At 59.6% G+C, this 19,816-nt stretch overlaps 4 protein-coding genes across 5 annotated transcripts; 2 read left to right on the top strand and 2 right to left on the bottom strand.

The window, feature by feature from the left end:
• The first annotated feature begins 334 nt into the window (after positions 1 to 334).
• On the top strand, positions 335 to 1,394 carry ICAM4 (intercellular adhesion molecule 4 (Landsteiner-Wiener blood group)). Its single transcript, XM_068534889.1, has 3 exons — positions 335 to 728; positions 847 to 1,152; positions 1,276 to 1,394. The coding sequence occupies exons 1-3, from the start codon at positions 335 to 337 to the stop codon at positions 1,392 to 1,394; spliced, it is 819 nt and encodes a 272-aa protein (XP_068390990.1).
• Positions 1,395 to 3,091: 1,697 nt separating this feature from the next.
• Positions 3,092 to 9,532, top strand: ICAM5 (intercellular adhesion molecule 5). Its single transcript, XM_068534888.1, has 11 exons — positions 3,092 to 3,173; positions 4,106 to 4,375; positions 4,558 to 4,878; positions 5,100 to 5,387; positions 5,780 to 6,034; positions 6,156 to 6,404; positions 6,897 to 7,139; positions 7,218 to 7,496; positions 7,598 to 7,837; positions 8,241 to 8,507; positions 9,258 to 9,532. The coding sequence occupies exons 1-11, from the start codon at positions 3,092 to 3,094 to the stop codon at positions 9,530 to 9,532; spliced, it is 2,769 nt and encodes a 922-aa protein (XP_068390989.1).
• Positions 9,533 to 12,811: 3,279 nt separating this feature from the next.
• ZGLP1 (zinc finger GATA like protein 1) lies at positions 12,812 to 15,207 on the bottom strand. Its single transcript, XM_068534980.1, has 5 exons — positions 15,071 to 15,207; positions 14,448 to 14,822; positions 13,563 to 13,648; positions 13,115 to 13,208; positions 12,812 to 12,941 (listed from the first exon to the last, which is right to left on the bottom strand). Exons 1-5 carry the CDS (start codon positions 15,205 to 15,207, stop codon positions 12,812 to 12,814), a joined length of 822 nt encoding a protein of 273 aa, XP_068391081.1.
• Positions 15,208 to 15,695: 488 nt separating this feature from the next.
• On the bottom strand, positions 15,696 to 19,797 carry FDX2 (ferredoxin 2). 2 transcript variants are annotated; one of them, XM_068534883.1, is made up of 5 exons: positions 19,644 to 19,797; positions 19,502 to 19,556; positions 19,187 to 19,293; positions 16,322 to 16,409; positions 15,696 to 16,123 (listed from the first exon to the last, which is right to left on the bottom strand). In XM_068534883.1, the coding sequence occupies exons 1-5, from the start codon at positions 19,795 to 19,797 to the stop codon at positions 15,967 to 15,969; spliced, it is 561 nt and encodes a 186-aa protein (XP_068390984.1). In that variant the 3' UTR covers positions 15,696 to 15,966. The 2 variants fall into 2 exon arrangements, with proteins under 2 accessions (XP_068390984.1, XP_068390985.1); XM_068534884.1 differs by having other exon boundaries at positions 19,251 to 19,354; positions 19,644 to 19,795.
• Between the last annotated feature and the right edge of the window lie 19 nt (positions 19,798 to 19,816).

The raw sequence follows: 19,816 nt of genomic DNA, 5'->3' as shown, positions 1-19,816 counted from the left end.
CTCCCACTTCCTGCCCCAAGAGAAGGCTGCCAGTTCAAGGCCCAGCCCTCAGGCTCTAATCCAAATCTGGGGTTTATTAGGGCCTTTTGAGACTTCAGTGAAAATTAAAGATCCCTCTCCAGAAAAACACGATGACATTTGGTTTAGAATGGGTTGGAGAATCCCATTCTTAAGCTGTGGGAGTGGGGTGTATACCGCAGGGCTCCGGGGCCCCTCGGAGCCTCTGTCTCTCTCTCCCCGGGGTGGGGCTGAGGAGGCGGTGCTGCGGGCCTCCTTATCTCCAGAGCCAGCCTTGGCTCCCTGGCGCGGGGCCCCTCAGTCCGGGCTTTTTGCCATGGGGTCTCTGCTCCTCCTCTTGCTGCTGCTTTTGCTGTCGCCCTCCTACCCGCGAGGCGGGAGCGCGCGGAGGCGCTGGGGTGCGCGGACACAAGGCCCGGGAGGCCCCTCTCCCGCGCCCCCGGAGACCTCAGCACCCTTCTGGGTGCGCATAAGCCCCGAGTTCAAGGCCGTGCCGCCGGGGGCCTCAGTGTGGCTCAACTGCAGCAGCAGCTGCCCCCGACCGGAGGGTTCCAGCCTCCGCACCGAGCTGCGGCGAGGCGACACGCTCAGTGGGCCCGGTTGGGTATCCTATCAGCTGCTGGATGTGAGGGCCTGGAGCTCCGATGTGCACTGCTTCGTCACCTGCGCGGGAGAAACGCGGGGGGCCACCGCCAGGATTACCGCCTACAGTGAGGGACAGGGGCTCAGGCCTGGCTGGGGTGAGGGGAGGAGGACGGAGCGGGGGTAACTGACAGTCGCGCTAGGGGGAGCCCTCAGACCTTGCCCAGCGGCCCCCTCTTGCTTTAGAACAGCCACGCAGCGTGATCCTGGAGCCTCCGGTCTTAATGGGCAGTGAGTACACTCTGCGCTGCCATGTGACGCACGTGTTCCCCGTGGGCTTCCTGGTGGTGACTCTGAGGCGCGGTGGCCGGGTCATCTACTCCGAGAGCCTGGAGCGCTTCACCGGCCGGGATCTGGCCAACGTGACGCTGACTTACGCGTTACGCGCCAGGCCCAGTGACTTCGGGCAGCCCGTTACCTGCCACGCCCGCCTCAATCTCGATGGCCTGGTGGTCCTCAGTAGCTCGGCACCCGTGACGCTGCCGGTCCTCGGTGAGGCACCCTTATAATCCTGGGAAGAGTGGGGAAGGGTTATGTGGGCCAAGCCAGAGCATGTCCATGAGGGTCCTCACACCTCCAAGTGCTCTGTTCCTAATTCTCCCCTCTTGTCTCCAGCTTGGAGCCCTGCGTCCAAAGCCTTGGCCTCCACCTCCATCGCAGCCCTTGTGGGGATCCTTCTTGTAGTGGGGGCCCTCTGCCTGAGAAAGTACCTATCGATGAAGTCTCGGGCATAGAGGCAGTGGTCCATGCTGGCTGAGCTGGAGGAAAGAGGAATCTGGAACATTTGGGGGAACCTTGCCTGGATCAATAAAGCCTTCCTCAGCCAGCTTCTGCCCCTGGGCATAAAGGTCCCCCATTAGTGCACCTCCTCTGACTGAAGTGGTCTTCTTTTTTTGGCCTTGCCTCTATCATTTTCTCCAAATTCCTGTCTCCCTGAGGGCACCTGAGGTTTTTCACTCTGGTCTCCCTTGCCGGAGCCCCATTCCCTCTGCATTCCCAGCCGATGTAGTAAAAACCTCTCCCGCGGGCATTATCAGTGCGGTGCAGAGGGGCAAGGCATGGGCCCAGGGGGGCTTTAGCCTGTGGGAAGGCTGGTTCATGGTATGGCTTCTCCTGATTGGCTCCAGCGCTGCCACGCAGCAGCTCTGATTGGATGTTAAGTTTCCTGCCCCCCCCCTTTAGACCCTGCACTTTCCTGGAGGGCAGGGGTGGGGAGAGAACTAATCCCCATAGTTCACCATTAGCTCTGGGAGTGAGAGCACAGGTGGGCTGGGTCAAATGTACATTGTGAGGGACGTGGATACGCAGAAAAGATACCCATGTGTTGACTGCGGGGAAGGAGCAACCAGATGGTGGGGTGGGGGGGTGGTGTATGTCACAGATTCGCATCCTGGAAACGTCCCTGATAGTCACCGGGCCTGGTGAGCACATGGAGGGTGTCCAAACCTGGAACCCAGATGCGGAGTCAAAAGTATCACAGTTGGTCTCTTGGTCTCGCGTGGACGCAGAATCGGGGCCTGCAGTGGATGCCTGGCAAGGCCCTAGTGGTCCAGGGCCCCGCCCGCCGAGCAGAAAGCGGATTCAGAGGCGCTCTTTGGCGGCTCCTGCTCACACAAGTCGCGTAGACACGTGCCCGCTGCACGCTGGGTAAATACAGACCCAGAGCCGAGCCGACCCTAATTTAGACGCCCGAGAACGCTGCGCGCACGCACACGTGTTCCCAACTCGCTGTCACTTTCGTCCCCGCCCCTTCTGTCGCGTGCGGGGGCGGAGCCAGAGAAAGACTAGAGGCGTAGCTGTAACCCTCAGCTCCCAGGGGTTAAAAGGGGAAGGATCAGTGAGGGAGGCATCCCCACATCCTCCCCTAGAGCCTTCTCATCCCCAGCCTGCGCGTCTCAAATCTCTCCTAGCCCCCAACCCATCTCCGCTCCAAGGGGGGGGGGTGGGGGGGGCTGGTGGGAGGGGCTAAATGTGGAGGCGGAGCTCGGAGTCCAGCTCATTATCATAGCATCTAAGCAAGGGGTGGGGTGGGGTGGGGTGGGGTGGGGTGGGGTGGGGTGGGGTGGGGGTTTGAGAAGGGCAACCCTGCATCCCCACCACCTCAGCGTCGCCGCCGGGGACGACGCTGGAGTGTGCAGCCGCCCCCAGAAGGCTCCGGGCAATGGGGCCGGCCTCCATGTAGACCCTGGGGGTCGCTCGCTCCTGCCAGCACGCCTTCATCAAGGCCGGTAGCCTGGTGCACGCTCGCCTTCCCGCCCTCCCCGCGCCGCCTCTGCTGCCGCCCCCTCCTTGGAAACCAAGTTACCAACGTTAAACCAATCCCCAAGCGCAACTCAGCCTCCTCCACACCCCACCCGCCGCGCCGCGCAGTCCTCTAGCCCAGCTCAGCGCTCGCGCTCCCCTCGCCTCCTGCGCTTCCCCCGCGGCGGCGATGCCAGGACCCTCGCCAGGGCTGCACCGGGCACTGCTCGGCCTCTGGGCTGCCCTGGGCCTGGGGCTCTTCGGTCTCTCAGGTAAGAGCCGGTCCGGCTCAGGGTGGACAGGGCGGGGTCGTAGTTTCTGGACCTGAGAAGCGGCCACAAGCCCCTCCCCGCTGCGCCCTCGCCTCGCTCCCACGCTTCTGCCCCCACCTTGAGCCCAGGGCCTTCTTCTCTATCCCTCTTCCCCCCCAACACACACTGGAGACCAAGCTTCCTGACTCCTCGCTCACTCAGGTCTCTACCCTACCTTCTTCGAGATCCTGGGTGCTCTTCTGCACCCAGCCTCGAGCTCTGGAGACTCCATTATCTCCCCTGTCCCCTCCCGGGGTACCTCCTCACGCTCTGCTATGCACCATGGTCCACGGACTGGCATCTTCACCACTCGAAACCCACGAAGACCCAATCTCACCAACTGCCGTGACTCCGAGGCGCTGTTCCCGCTCCACCCGGAGCCCTGGCAACCGAGTCCATCGGCTGTTCCCGCGGTTCCTTTCATGAGCCCAGCCCCGCGTCCTCTCTCCGTACTCTTCACCCGGGTTTGGAATCCTCCCTTAGCCTTGCTTGACTCAGCCTCATCTCTCTTTTGCCCTCGCTTCAACCACAGTCTCCCCTCTCCTGGCGAGAACCGTGAGAACCAGTTCGCTTCCCTTCCCCCACCTGGGGTCCCCTCTTCCCAGCATTGCTGTGTGCGTTGAAAACCCCATGTTTCATCTCATCTCTCTCCTCCCCCCATTCTTCCCCATCACTCCATCCGCACCTTGGAGAGAAGGGCTCTCCGCTGCCATGTACCAGAGACACCCTCGAGGTCTGGACCGTGGGAGCGCGCTTGTAAACCTGAGACCTGGGCAGGACTTGGGACTCCTGGCTGTGGCCTCTGCTCGTTCCCTGGGAATCCTGAGTCTCCATAGGGGCTCTTAGATCCCAGGGAGGTTGCTCCCAGGCTGAGCTCGCGTTTCTCCGGGCAGTGGTCGCGCAAGAGCCTTTCTGGGCGGACCTACAGCCCCGCGTGGCGCTCGTGGAACGCGGGGGATCGCTGTGGCTGAATTGCAGCACCAACTGCCCACGGCCCGAGCGCGGTGGCCTGGAGACCTCGCTGCGCCGGAATGGGACCCAGAGGGGTTTGCGCTGGCTGGCGCGGCAGCTGGTGGACATCCGAGAGCCGGAGACCCAGCCCGTCTGCTTCTTCCGCTGCGCGCGACGCACACTGCAGGCGCGTGGGCTCATTCGCACTTTTCGTGAGTTCTCAGAGGCCAAGCTACTTTCCCTCCCTTCCAGGCCCCGCCCCCTGGGTCACGGGGTCCTCTCCTAGAGGCCCCACCCTCTGGATCAACACGCCCTCCCCCTCTTGGCCCCTGGGTTCCAAGCCATGTCGTGCTGAGCCCTGGCATTTCCAACAGCCGTGGTTCCCCCCTTGCAGAACGGCCGGATCGTGTAGAACTGGTGCCGCTGCCTGCCTGGCAGCCAGTGGGCGAGAACTTCACCCTGAGCTGTAGGGTCCCCGGCGCTGGGCCTCGTGGGAGTCTCACATTGACCCTGTTGCGGGGCGCCCAGGAGCTGATCCGCCGCAGCTTCTCCGGAGAGCCACCCCGAGCGCGGGGTGCGGTGCTCACAGCCACGGTACTGGCTCGGAGGGAGGACCATGGGGCCAATTTCTCGTGCCGTGCGGAGCTGGACCTTCGGCCGCATGGCCTGGGGCTGTTTGAAAACAGCTCAGCCCCCAGAGAGCTCCGAACCTTCGGTGAGTGGGTGTGAGAAGGGGACCAAGGGGGGTCGGGCCGATGTTTAAGAAGCTTGGAGGCAGAGAAATCTGAATTCTAATTCTTACCCTAACACTCACCAGCTGAAAGTTATTTTCCTCTCTGTGCCTTGAGGATAATACCATGATAGAGTGCCTGTAAAGCGCTTAGAACATATTGAGCGTTCAGTACATAAGTTCAAGCTCTGTTCTTCTACTCCCAGCCCTGCCTCCGGAACCCCCTCGCCTCGCTGCCCCCCGGCTCTTGGAAGTGGGCTCAGAAGGACCCGTAAGCTGCGCCATGGACGGGCTGTTTCCAGCCTCGGAGGCTGAGGTCTACCTGGCGCTGGGGGACCAGAGGCTGAGTCCCGATGTCACCCTCGAGGGGGACGCTCTCATGGCCACTGCCACAGCCACAGCTAGCGCAGAGCAGGAGGGCGCCAGGCAGCTGGTCTGCAACGTGACCCTGGGGGGCGAGAGTCGAGAGACCCAAGAGAACGTGACTGTCTACAGTAAGAGCTAGTGAAGTGGGGCCTCGGCGGCTCGGGGATGGAGCCAGAGGAAGGCGAAGGCGGGGCAAATAGTGGGTGGGGCCCTGGTATCGGAATAGACGTGGACCGAGAGTCCCGAAGGGGCGGGGCAGGTGGAAGACAATAGTAGCTGGAGAGGCGGAGTCTGAGCTGCCCAAAGGGGAAGGTCGCAAACCCGACAAGGATCCCTAGAGATGCGGCCTGACCACCTCAAGGGGGCGGGGCGAGAAGGGAGAGGAGCCTGAACAGCCCGAGGGGCAGGGCACGGTACCCACGGTTTGGCTGAAGTGGGGAAGGTTCGGGCTGATAAGGGGCAGCCTTGAACCGCAGGAGGGGCATGGTCAGTGGTCTCCCGGCCAATGCCCCGCCCCCAGGCTTCCCGGAACCCCTCCTGACCCTGACCGAGCCCAACGCCTCCGAGGGGAAGATGGTGACAGTAACCTGCGCAGCCGGGGCCCGAGCCCTAGTCACACTAGACGGAATCCCAGCCGCGGTCCCGGGACAGCCCGCCCAGCTCCAGCTAAACGCCACCGAGAACGACGACAGGCGTGTCTTCTTCTGCGACGCCACCCTCGAAGTTGACGGGGAGACCCTGAGCAAGAACGAGAGCGCCGAGCTGCGCGTCCTATGTGAGTTGGCCTTTAACCTCTCGCCTACCTCCGCCTGCCTGGTCTCTGGCCGTGTCATGGAAGTGGAGGATTTCCCCACGGTCCGCGTCTAGCCTCTTGTATCCCATGACCCTGCCCGCAGACGCCCCCCGGCTGGACGATTCGGACTGTCCCAGGAGCTGGACATGGCCAGAGGGACCAGAGCAGACGCTGCGCTGCGAGGCCCGCGGAAACCCAGAGCCCTCGGTGCACTGCGCGCGGCCCGACGGCGGGGCGGTGCTGGCCCTGGGCCTGCTGGGTCCGGTCACTCGCGCGCTCGCTGGAACTTACCGCTGCACCGCGACCAACGTCCAGGGCCAGGCGGTCAAGGACGTGACTCTGACGGTGGAGTGTGAGTGGAGGTGCATAGGGCGCACCTCTGTCTGGTTCTCAGGGTCTAGGGGTGGCCTGACTACAGAGGAGGGTGGAAACAGGGTCTGAGGCGTGCCTTTGAGCAGGATTTTGAGAAAGGCAAGGGGATGGTGAGCCGGCTTAAGGCAAGATCTTAGAGAAGGATGGAGGGGAAGGGGTGGACTTGTCCACAGGGGCCTGCGGCCTGGCGTTCGAGCTGAGTCTTGGAAACGTGGGTGCTCCAAACTGGCTAACAATTTTTAAGCTAAAGACTGCGGAGGGTCCTGTGGGCACTTTGTAGGAATCAGAAAAAAAAAAGCACACTTCAGGGCTCAGGAAGTCCCAAAACAGTGCACGGCTTGACTGGAGAGAAACTCCTTTGCTTCGGTGTCCCTGTGCAGAGCGTAGCCTACCCGCCTGGGATGGGAAAAAGGGTCCAGGGACATTAGACCTGTCCCTAAACCCCAAAACTCAACAACACTCCCCTCTCTAGACGCACCAGCGCTGGACAGTGTGGGCTGCCCTGAACGCATTACCTGGCTGGAAGGAACAGAGGCTTCCCTGAGCTGTGTGGCCCATGGGGTCCCGCCACCCAGCGTGAACTGTGTGCGCTCTGGGGAAGCCAGGGTCGTCGAGGGCCTACTGCGTGTGGTCCGGGAGCACGCGGGCACCTACCGCTGCGAAGCCACTAACGCTCGAGGGTCTGCAGCCAAAAATGTCGCCGTCACGGTGGAATGTGAGTGGGGACGACACAGGGCAAGATGGGGTACGTCAGAATAACCCTGTCCTGACGTCCAGTCCCTCTGCCCCCCAGATGGCCCCAGTTTTGAGGAGGTGAGCTGCCCTAGCAATTGGACATGGGTGGAAGGATCTGGGCGACTGTTTTCCTGTGAGGTGGATGGGAAGCCAGAGCCAAGCGTGGAGTGCGTTGGCTCCGGAGGCACCAGTGAGGGGGTGCTGCTGCCGCTGGCACCCCCAGACCCTGGTCCCAGAGCCCCTCAAATCCCTAGAGAACTGGCACCCGGAACCTACATCTGCAACGCCACCAATCAGCACGGTTCCGTGGTCAAGATGGTCACCGTGAGCGCGGAGTGTGAGCGAGGCCCAGGCGGGCGGGGAGTAGGGGGTGTTCCAGGTCCCGGCTTCTCCCTGAACAACGAGCCCCCCCGCCCCCACCCCATGGCTGTTTTGCAGCGCCACCGCAAATGGATGAATCTACCTGCCCAAGTCACCAGACGTGGCTGGAAGGCGCCGAGGCTGCTGCGCTGGCCTGCTCCGCCCGGGGTCGCCCCTCCCCACAAGTGCGTTGCTCCCGGGAGGGCGCGCCCCGGCCACAGCGGCTGCGCGTGTCCCGACAGGATGCAGGCATCTACCACTGCCTGGCCACCAACGCGCACGGCACTGACGCCCGGATCGTCACCGTGGGCGTGGAATGTGAGTTGCGGGCAGCACCAGATAGAGGGCATCCGGTCTCTAGAACAGTGACTAAAGGAGGTGGGATTCCCCGGGGGAGTTCAAGGGCACCTCCCCAGTCCCATTTCCGGGGACAAGGAACCCTGGCCTTAACATGAAATGTTAAGGGTAATGAAAACTCTAGGGAACAAGAGCCCGCCCCCGCCCCCTCAAGTTCTGGGTCCGAAGGGCCCTGGCGTGGGTCCCCACCTCCTTCCATTCAGTGAAGCAGGGCTCAGGATTTTAGTCCCGACAGCAGTCCAGTCGTTAGGGGGAGAGGGCTCTGAAGCGAGGCAGGATCTTCGCCTGCTCATCTCAGGAGGGGCGGTCTCGTAAGGGGGCGCTCGGTCAGCGGCTGGCCCCTTCAACCTCCTGTCCCCTGTAGACCGCCCCGTCGTGGCCGAGCTGGCTGCCTCGCCTCCAGGAGGCGTGCGGCCAGGCGGGAACTTCACGCTGACCTGCCGAGCCGAGGCTTGGCCCCCAGCCCAGATCAGCTGGCGTGCGCCCCCGGGGGCACTCAACATCGGCCTGTCAAGCAACAACAGCACGCTGAGCGTGGCGGGCGCTATGGGCAGCCACGGCGGCGAGTACGAGTGCGCAGCCACCAACGCGCATGGGCGCCACACCCGGCGCATCACCGTGCGCGTGGCTGGTAAGTAGCAGCTGGGGAGGGGGGGGGGGCCTGGGCGAGGGATCTACAGGGGGCTGCGCCTTGGGACTCTTGACCCCGTCCCTGCCTCCCTCTCAGTCCCCACAGATGAGACAGAAGTGAGCCAGGGTGGAAATTAGGGGCGCCCTGGCGGGTGGGGCTTTGATGGCGCGTTGGGGGTGGCAAGTGGAAGGAGAGGGAGCTGACTGGAGCCCAAGGGAGGGGAACCTTCGGGGCTGTGACTGCTGTGAGGAGGGACTTAACTTTGCGTGGGTTCTGCGTGGTGAAGGCTTGATGCAATTCACCTTCCACCGTGTGGCTGTGGAGAAGGGGTTTGGAGAGGGACGGGGCAGAGGATAGTGGTGGGGGCCCAGCAAGATCCTGGTCCTGCTTCGTGTATCTCTGGGGCTGGCTGGGGTCTTTCTGGGGTGGAGCAATGACTGGGTTTCCCCCACCCCACCATCCTTTTGAGGGTGAGGAGAGTTGGTTGATTTCCTGGGTATCTCTGGGGCTAGGGGCTTATATCCTCCCTGTGATGGGGTGGCCCATAAAATGGGTCTGGGGCCTCACCCGAGCTGGGGTGGCCTTACTGGGGTCTCTCCTTTCCTCCAAGGCTGGGTTCCCTGGGGCTCCCTGCCAGGCGCGTGAGAACTGACCTCATGCCTGTGGGAAGGGGCAGAAGTGGCCCGAGCTTGGCGTGTTGGACGGGCGGGGGGAGCTCGACCACCTTCTTTGAGCGTCTGCACCCCGCAGGTCCGTGGCTATGGGTCGCTGTGAGCGGCGCGGCTGGGGGAGCGGCGCTGCTGGCCGCGGGGGCCGGCCTGGCCTTCTACGTGCAGTCCACCGCCTGCAAGAAGGGCGAATATAATGTGCAGGAGGCCGAGAGCTCGGGTGAGGCCGTGTGTCTCAACGGCGCGGGTGCCGGCGCCGGCGGGGGCGGGGGCGCCGAAGGTGCAACTGAGGCTGCGGGCACCGCCGAGGCGCCGGCGGGGGGCGAGGTCTTTGCCATCCAGCTGACGTCAGCGTGAGCCCGCTCCCCTCTCCCCGCGGGCCGGGGGACGCCCCCCAGACTCACACGGGGGCTTATTTATTGTTCTATTTATTTATTTATTTATTTAATTTTATTTATTTATTCAATTCCAGGGGCGTCACCCCCCATTTTCTACCCCCCTTCCCCAATAAAGTTTTTATAAAGGACTCCGGCTCCATCTGTTTCAGTCTGCGATGCAGAAGCAACGCAGGGTTCGAATCCCAACCCTGTGGGTTATTTATTCAAAAACCCCTTTTTGCTTTTGAGGGCCTACTGTGTGTCAGGCACAGTCCAAGCCGCCATTTCGCGATGTGACCGGGAGTTTGCGCTCTCCGTGCCCTGTTTCGTGCTCTCCCTGGACCCTTGGGCGGGGGTGGGGACCTGGCTCCTTCCTCCCTCTCTACTGCTTATCTCTTCCGCCCAGCGCTGACTTCTAATCCGGCTAATGTTCGGGGTGGGAGCTGGGTGCTTCCCCCAGGCCTGCTTCCAGGCAGAGCTGAGGCTGCCTTCCCTGGATGGGTGGAGGCCCTTTCCCAGGGCTCTGGGCATCGCCCCAGCCCTGAGGCCTTGCAGGGATGGGTAAACGAAGCTGCAGCTCCGAGTGTCAGCCGCTGCGATGTCCCTCCTATTACAGGGTGCACCCCTGCCCCACCCTCAAGGCCTCCTCCATCCTGTGCCCATCCGCGGTGCCTCAGTTTACCCACAAGCTGCCTTTCGACTTGGCCCATCACGATTCAGAAGAGACACACAGGGTATCAGCTGCACCCCCCCGCCACCGCCCACCACCAGTCATCCCCCTCACCCCCCACAGCAGAAGGAGAGAACAGCTGGGCCTCATCCACCCCCCGTTTCCTCCTCCCTCAAAAGCAGGAACACAGAGCTGCCAGAAGGAAGCGGGCCTGGACTGCTCCCGCTCCACCGGCTGCCCCCCCACAAACATTTCGGGAGCAAAAGTGAGAGCAGGAAACTGGGGCACTAGAGGCTAAGCCAGTGTCGGGTGCGAGGTACAAAAGGCCACAAGGCCCAAACGTGGTGCAGCCCCTGCTGTCCGGCCCCCATCACCTCTCTCCTTGCCCACCCGCATCCTTGAGGTTCCTTGAATCCCAAAGTTCTGCCTGCCACAGGGCCTTTGCTCTTGCCATTACCTCTGCCCCAGGTGTCCTCACCTCAAATAGTCCCATAGCTAGTTCCTTTTTTTTTTCTGGCCGCACTGCCAGCATGTGGGATCTTAGTTCCCTGGCCAGGGATCGAACCCGTGCCCCCTGCAGTGGAAGCACGGATTCCTAACCCCTGGACCGCCAGGGAATTCCCAGCTAGTTCCTTATTGTCAGGTCTCTACACAAAGGTCACACCTTCTCAGAGAGGCTTTCCCTGAGAACACGGTAGCAGCCCAACTCCTCACCTCCTTACATACTTTATTTTCTCTGTAGCGTGATCACTACTTGACATTCTATTAGATACTTATTGAATACCTGTTTACTGTCACTCTCGAATATTGGCTTTGCTAGGGATCTTTGTTCTATTCACAACTGAGTGCCTCATTGGAACCTGGTACACAGTAGTTGCTCAATAAATGTTGACTACGTCGATAAAAACAGCCAGGGGTTTGTAGACACACAGTCTGAGACCCTCGTGTGCTGTGTCTGTCCCCGAAGAGCTTCTCCATGCTGGGCACTGGTGGTGGTGGGGGGGGGGTGTATCACGGTCAAGAACAGAGAGGTGGTGACCTTGGGCCTCTGAAGTCATGGTCCAGTAGGGGAGATGAATGTGAATGAAATAACCCTGGACCAGTAGAGAGGTGAAACTTCTGGTAGGTTCTAAGAGAGAGATGAGCAAAGAGCTGAACTAGAGCCTGACGTGGGGTGGGAGGGGGGCTGTCCATTTTAGGCTGGGTGGTCAAGGAAGGGGTCTCTGAAGATGTGGTGTTGGGGCAGAGCCCACCCTCACTCCAGTGATGCGAAGGCAGCAGCTACAGGAGACCTGGGGGAGGGTGTTGTGAGCCAAGCAAGGGGGGTACTGAATGAGTCAGGGATCCGAGGCTGAGGAATCTGGACCCAAGCCTTCCCCACAGGCTCACTCAGGAGAGTCAAAGGGGGTCTCAGAGGGGCTCCCCTTCCCAGGGCCAGTGGACCTGCAGGCCTCACAGCAGCGACCACCCCTGCCCACTCTGCATCTCACCCATCCTTGATGCCCCCCTCCTCCCTCCCTCCCTCCCAGTGAGTAGTGGTGGCCTGTGTGTCCTGGCAACAGGGGTAGAGCTCAGCGTCTCCCATGTGGCTTTTGGCTTCAGGTTGGGGACACACTTTGGTGGGGTTAGAGAGATCTTGAAAGGGAGGAGGGGGGACACAGTAGGGACTGGTGTGTGGAAGGATGCAGGACGGGGACATCCTGTAGGCAAGGGTGGAGCTGCCAGATAAAGGGCCCACTTGTGTGTGTATCACCGTGGGCCAACGTGTGCCACCTATGTGTCTTTCATGTGTGTCTGTATCGTGCATGTGTATGTGTCCTGTGTGTACATCAACACGTGTGTCTATCGGTGGATGTGCGTCTGTCAGTGTCTTTCTGTCTTGTGTGTGGTCTGTGTGTCTCGTGAGTGTCGGCACATATGGGTCTGCTGATGCGTCTTTGGCCATGCCGCGAGGCATGTGGGATCTTAGTTCCCTGACCAGGGATTGAACCTGTGCCCCCTGCAGTGGAAGCACGGAGTCTTAACCACTGGACCCCCAGGGAAGTCCCACTGTGTGCATCTTTCTGAACGTGTTGTCTGTCTCTGCATGCGGTGGCTGTCGCCCTGTATGGGGTGCTGTAATGAATGTGGCTAATTCCCAGGTGGTGCCTGTCTCCGTGACTGTGTGTGTCCCTCAGAACCCCACTGAGAAAACCCCTCCCCCACATTCCTGGGCCGAGGGAGAGGCGGGTGAGGGCGTGCAAGGTGGGATCCCGAAGTCACAGCACCCCTTCTCTGAGTAGTTCTGTTCTTTATTGTCACTGATATTAACAATATGAGTTTCACTGCCATGAGCATTTCCTGAGGGGGTGAGGTGCTCAGCCAAGCCTGACTGAAGCAGGGGCCAAGGAGGGGGCCAGTGACCCCCTGAGCCAGGAGCTCTGGGGCCTGAGGCCTGGGTCTTCCACCTGGGGTCTCTGAATGGGGAGGGGGCAGAGAGGAGGCAGGCTGGACCCCTCAAGACCCAAGCTCTTTCCCGTAGGAGGCCTTCAGCCCATTCTTCCCCTGGAGCAACTGAGGCAGGACAGGCTCGGCTGGGTGAGGAAGGGCTTACCCTTCCTGAGTTGGGACTGGGGGGGGACCCAGCGACACCCCACATCTGCCACACAGTCTCTTGGGCTGGACACTTTTCCTGGGCACCAGCCAGCAGCTGGAGCACCGGGTGCCATATTTCTTGTACCTGGGACGGGGGTGCAAGAAACCAACATTCAGCAGGCAGCAGGGGCCCAGAAATCACCACGAGTGAGCCACGTTCCCCAAGAGGTGGGTGTTTCCTCTTCCCAAAACCCCACACCGGCTAAGCATGGACTGATGCGAGGACCCCACCCCAAATCCCTCCTCCATTTTGAGGACCTGATACCACAGGCATTGCAGAGGGGGGTCCCATCTTCGGCATCTCTCCAGAGTGGGGTCCTCTGGGTCCTACAGGAAGCACAGCGTCGGCGCCCTGAAAGGGAAGAGGCCAAAGGGCAAGGGTCAGAGGCCAAGAGTCCGAGCTCAGGAGGCCTGTGTGGGGTGGGCATTTTGAGGGGGGTGGTCTCTGTGAAGGCCCCACCCAGCTCCGGGCCAGCCCCGGTGTTGCCAGATCTAAGACAGAGGGAAAACCAAGAAGGGAGACAGATGGCAAAGCTCAGCAGAGGAAGAAGCCGGGGGTGTGGGTGACTCAGCCTGAGTGGAGGGGGACGCTGAGACTCCTCCTGGATGGGTCTAAATAGGGAAGCGGGATGGGGAGAAAGACAAGGAAGAAATGAAACTGTCCCCCCCGCCAAGTATTTATAGCTCTCAAGTCTCCAGGACTCACCCAGGGACTCGCTGCCTCCTGCGTTGGCCTCTGGGCCTCTGGCAGGGCCTGGCGGGGGACCCTGAGAGCGGGTGCTGCAGGCCAGGCTGGGGAGTAGACAAGGCGTTAGCACCGAGGGTCTGTCTGTATGCTGTCCCAGATAGCCCCCAGTTGAAGATTTACAGTCAGGCAACCCCCAAGGAGGCATCTGATGTCTGAAAGGCCTGGCCTTGCACCTCATTAATATCACAGACATAATCATTTGAAAAGACAGTAAGCCTGGGGCCAGCCTGCGAGGTTTGTTTTTGTTTTGTTTTGCTTTTTTTTTTTTTTTTGGCTGCGAAGAGCGGCTTGTGGGAATTTAGTTCCCCGACCGTGGATCGAACCCAGGCCCACGGCAGTGAAAGTCCACATCTTAACCACTGGACCGCCAGGGAATTCCCCAGCCTGCCAGGTTGAAAGCTCAGCTCTCCCACATCCTGGCCGTGTGACCAAGGACAAGAGATCTCATCCTCTGTGCCTCAGTTTCTGCATCTGTAAAGTGGGCCTCACGGGGTTCAGAGAGCCCATACACACCAAGTGCTACCTGTTACCTCTATTACTGTTGTCATGTCTGACAAACGGTAGCTATTATCATTGCTGGAAAAACTAACAGAAGCAGCAGCCCCGGGTATGGTCAGGCCTCTTAGGAGGAGACCCGGGCTCAGACCTGGATGTGACTGGCTCATAGCAGCAGTTACAGGAACTGACACCAGCCTGAGGTCTCGCTCAGAGATGGGGCCATTTGTAAGGCAGGGCTGAGGTGGGAGTCCACGAGGGCATTCCTGGGAGCACCTGCCCCCGGGCCTCTGCACTGTTACCACTATTACTTGCATAAAGGGTGCCCTTGCCCAGGCCAGCCCCTACCTGTAGGTGGGTATGATCTGTAGGCTGGAATCTGGCTTTATCTGAAACTTCAGGGTCACCCCCTCGAACTGGGGGTCCACTTTCTCGGCGCCCCGCTGGGGGTTCGACTGCTTCCGGGGTTTCCTCTGTGGCTGGGCTGAAGAGGCCGGGGGAGCCACTCGGGGCCCCAGGCTGGGGCTCTGCTGGCTGACTGGGGTCAGCATGTTCTTGGCATCCTCGGCCAGAGGTAGGGCTCCCAGAGTCTCCAGGGCCTTCGGCTCCCAGCAGGGCCCTAGGGCCTGGGTGTCCCAGGTGGGGGACTGGGCCAGCCCCTCTGCTGGCTCTTGGAGGAAGTGCAAGTCGGTGACCAAGTCCTGGTGTGCAAGCCAGAAGGACCTGGGGACAAGGGACAGTGTGGTCACCCCATTCCCTGGGCGGCACCTACATGAGTCTCAGGCACAAGGGGCAAGGAGAACTGTATAGCCTCTGACCCCCATATGACTCCAAGTATCCCTGGGGACCGGGACCTCTTCCTTGTAAGTACCAGTAACTAACATTTTGACCCTTGAGTAACCCCAGGAACCAGAGGTCATGATCCCTTGACCACTGGGCCAGGTTGGGGGAAGGGCCGCTCCTTAACGCACCTGCCACTGGGTCTGAGGCATCCTGGAGTCCCTGGTGCCTGCTGGGTGGGGAGTTCCGGGGGCGGTTCGGGGTCCAGACAGGGCGGCGTCAGCAGCTCTCGAAGCATCGACAAATCCGGGGCTGGCTCAGCCTCCATTGTGTCCCAGCCCTTACCCACTTCCCAAATCTCGCCCGGCCCCGCCCACGCCGGGCCCACTCGATGAGCCCCACCTGCTTGGGGCGGGGGCGCTTCTGGCCCTGGGTGCAAGGAGCTCCACCTGAGGGGGGCGGGGCCAGTGGGATCGGCGCCTCTGGCCGGCGATATTGGGGACCGGCTTCGAAGCCTCAACCCTCAGGCTAGCCTCCGTCCCTCTGTCCCTTCCGACCCTGCTCAGGTGACCTGATCACCCCTTGCGGCCAAGAGCAGCCTGGACCCCTCCAAATCCCTCCGCGGCTGAGGGGCGGGGCCTTGCCACGCTGATCCTCAGGCTCGCGGACCCTCACTATGAGGCCTCTTTCTCAGTTTCCCGCTGGCCCATCACCACCGTGGGAGGGGAAAGCTGGAGGCCTGGAAGTTGCAGTTGTAGACCCCAGGGCCTGTACTCCCACCCGCACCCCCCGCAAGGACACTCAAGATGCTGGAAGTCTGTGAGACGGTTTTATTATCTCTCCGATTAGAGTCCACCCCTATCCACACCCCCATTCTCAGGGGTTTGGGGGAGGCTGCCCCAACAGGGGCCCTGTCCCCACCAGAGCCTGGACGTGGGATCTCTCTGAAGCAGGGGTTCTGGCCTTCCGGTTCCTTCCGCCATCTCTCCCGGGCCTGTCCCGTGCTCTGGGCGGGGCTGGCAACTTGGCTATTTCTCCAGTCCTGGCCCTGGGGCCGTGAGTGTCTGGGACCACCCAGCTGCCTGTGTCAGTGGGGCTTGGGGACGTGGCCGTCCACGTAGAAGTTCCTGGTGATCTTGGGCAGGGTGAATTCAGCCCCTTCCAGCTCAGGTGTCAGCACAATCTGGCAGCCCAGCCGGGAGTTCTCTTGGAGGAGGGGGGCCATGTCCAGCATGTCGTCCTCCCTGGGGCAAAGGGGGCAGCGATTATTAATGGGTCCGGGGGAGTGGCCAGAAAGGAAGCTCTCCTGCCAGCAGCCGGAGCAGGGAGAAAAGATGGGGCTGCCCTCTGCTGCTGCAGAGGTGGAACTCTGGACACCCAGAACGCAAAGGCTCAGCAACCAAGCCCTGCAGCTCAGAGCTGGGAGGGGCCACCCTGCTCACCTCTCGTCAGGAGGAGGCAGAAGGTCCAGGTGGTCCTCGCTCACATACACGTGGCAGGTGGAGCACGCCAGGGAGGCTTCACAGGCCCCTGGGGGCAGCAAGTGAGGGAGCACTGGTAAGGGGAGTGGTCAGGCAGGTGCCATGCAGTGAAGGACATAAAGGAGAATCCCTTTGTTTCTTTATTATTATTTTTTTTTAATTTTTTTTTTTTAGCCACACCACATGGCTTGGGGATCTTATTTCCCCAACCAGGGATCAAACCCAGGTCCACGGCAGTGAGAGCCAAGTCTTAACCGCTGGACCACCAGGGAATTCCCAAGAATCCCTTCGTTTCACCACTCGACCCTCATTTCTCCCTCCCGGGCCTGCACGCCCACTGTGGGCACCCTCCACCCTGTCATTGACTTAGCTGGCTGTTCCCAACCTGCCCATAGTTTTTGCAAAAGGACGTCCGGGGTTTCCCCCAAACTCCCCAGCAGGCTGAGGACCAGGCTGGATACCTGGAACCGGTAATGAGCGTGGACCTGACTTCAGTGTAGCTGAGAGGGTACAGGCCAGGCAGGTTTCCTGTAGCCTGTGGGCCCTTGCTGTGACCCTGCCACTGTGCTGGGCTTCCCTGCTGCTGCTGACGGAGGGACTGGCTCACTCAGCATCTAATGCTGCAGCAGGGGAAGGGGTTAAGGAATAAGGGTTGGAAGATGGAGAGTCTGGGATTCCCTGCTTGCCCCTGGACACATTCCCAACCTTCTGATTGATCACTGGGAACTGTGCTCCGGAATAATGTTCCTCCTGGCCTAAAGCCTTCCAAAGGGTTTTTATAACTAGAATAAAATCCAAACTCCTCCACTCAGTCCTTGAGATGCTCCCACCCCCGCACTCACCCACTTCAGCCACACCGGCCCCCCTCACTCAACTCCTCCATGCCAAGCTCATCCCCACCACAGGACCTCAGCATCTGCCATACTCTTGATCTGGAAAGCTCTTCTCTCCACTCTTTCCATGGCTACGTCCTTGTTGTCTTTGGGGACTTAACTGTCCTCCAAGTGCCCCATCTCTTGTCCTTCCCCTGACCCTTGTTATCTCTTTAGTAATTTCTGGACAGTGTTTATCACAGTCTGAAGTTACCATCATCATTTCTGGGTTTACCTGTGCTCTGTCAACCTGCCCTCTTCTCTCTGTACTCAGCACTGAGCCTGGCAGGTTGTAGATGCTCGAGAGATACTTGTTATAAGTGAACGGGACAGAATTCTCTTTTCTCTTCCAGACATGTTGGACAATAAGGGTGGTGCTGCAAGGCAGCCTCCTGAACCAGCAGACCATCCCTGTGGGCTATGGTGACTAATTTGCCCACCCTTCCAGTCTCTGGGGAAGAAACTGTCTGGGCCTCGAAACTGCCAGTAGTTCCCAGGCATCTCTTCCTCAGCCCTCTTTCCCAACTCGTTAGCATCCTTACCCCATGAGACAGAGATTATCTAATATAATCGTCCCAACTACTCACTGCACACCAACTATATGCCAGGTACTACACACTACACATGAGATCTGTTTAATCCTCACAGCAACCTGGTGAGATACGAACTAAATTATCCCATTTTATAGATGAGGAGGCCGAGAGATGCTAAGGACCTTGCTCAGAGTCACACAGTTGGCAACAGCAAAATCTGAACACAGGCCACTTGCCTTGAAAGTTCATGTTCTAATCTCTGTCATGAACTGCCAATCACTGGATTCCAGAACAGAACTTGAGGTAGGTTTGCTATGACCCCCACGCCCCACACACACATTCCTACAACTCTCCCCGCCTAATGATTAAATCAGCTCCCTATTACATACACCCAACAGATAACCCTGTACACTTTTTAAAAGACTGCTCTTCCCAGTTGCTCAGGATATAATCACATGTTTATGCATGGGATTATTGTCCCTATTAGGTTGAAATTGGTGTGAAATGACAGGGGCCTTATCTGTTTTTTACATTGCTACCTGGCACACAGTAAGTGTTCAATATTCATAGAAGAGCAGCACAGATTAGTGGCTAAAATAGGCTGGGTTTGCTTGAATCTAGTTTTGCCACTTACTTGACCTTGGACCAGGTCTGCTCAACCTGGGGCTCAGTTTCCTCACCTATAAGACAGGATAATATTCTCCCCTACTGTATAAAGTTTTCATGGAATAGATTCAATCAGTTAACATGTGTTAACAGGCTTAAAGTAATGTCTGCTATTATTATATTTCCTTTAACAAATACTGATTTAATACCTGTTACATCTAAATACCATGACAGGCAACAGATAAGTGTGAACAAGGCAAACAGGGTTTCTGATCTGATTCTGGGGAGAGATGACAAAGAAGGAGACAAAACAATGAGAAGTGCTACGCAGAGAATGAAACACACTGAGATGACAGTTATCGGGGCATGGGGACTTTAGTTGGACCGAGGGGGATAAGATTGTCAGGAAGATGACATTTACGTCGGGACCTGAAGGATGAGAAGGAGCCAGAAGATCTGGTGGGAAAACACTTCTGATGGAACAGCAAATGTGAAGGCCCTGAGGCAGGCATGAACTGGGCTGTTTGAAGAAGAGCAAGAAAGCCAGTGTGGCTAGAAGAGAGGGAGGAAAAAGGAAGAGAATACAAGCTCCTGGAGGGCAGGAGTTTTAGTAACCTCTAGCAAATGCTCAGTAAATAACTGCTGAATGAATGAAGGTTAAGAGGCAGGGAATGAGGCTGTAGTGAGGGGTCTGAAGTTTACCCATGTTTGGTGGGAAGCCATGCAGGGTTAAGTAGTGGAGAATCATATCTGACTTGTGGGTTTTTTTAACGAATGAATAAGGGCCTCCCCAGTTCCCTGTGCCCGGCTCCCACCTTCCAGATCCACCCCATGGCGCTGGGCCAGGTAGAGAACATTGTCCCCGACTCTGCCGCTCACCGGAATCCGTTGGCCTGACCGGTCTACGAACACCACGTTCACCCTGGGGACAGATCGGGGTGCAGATGACGAACTGGATGATGGGCACAGGAACCAGGTGGAATCTAGGATTAGGGAGTCGCGTTTGGGGCTTGATGGACAGGGGAATAGGGTGATACAGAAAGGGGACCCAGGGATGAGGCTGTAGGGCAAGGTGGGGACCGGAGAAACCTCGTGAAATTAGTAATGGGGGACCTGGCTCCCACACTCACACGTCCCCAGGCCGCTCGGGACAGCCGGCTTCTTCCTCCCCCGCCGGGCGCGAGCCTAGAAAACACGGTTGGGTGAGCAGCCATGCCGCGCCCGGCCGGCGTCCAATGGGTCAACGCTGCCCGCCCGAAGCGCCCCAGGTACCTGTCGCCCGGAACTTCTTGGCTATCGCAGGAGCCGCCGCCTCCCCGGACCCCCAAAAGCCCCCGGATCGGCACCACCAGGCACTCCTGGCAGCCCGCAGCAGGAACCCAGCATTCACGCCTCCCCAGGCCACGGAGGCGGCCATGACAGGCATCATGTGACCCGGAGACTAA

Source organism: Eschrichtius robustus, chromosome 2 (genome assembly GCF_028021215.1).
Source record: "Eschrichtius robustus isolate mEscRob2 chromosome 2, mEscRob2.pri, whole genome shotgun sequence".
In the NCBI taxonomy this organism is placed as follows: Eukaryota; Metazoa; Chordata; class Mammalia; order Artiodactyla; family Eschrichtiidae; genus Eschrichtius; species Eschrichtius robustus.
Note: the sequence above shows the minus strand (reverse complement) of the source record. Positions and strands in the feature narration are given on the sequence as shown.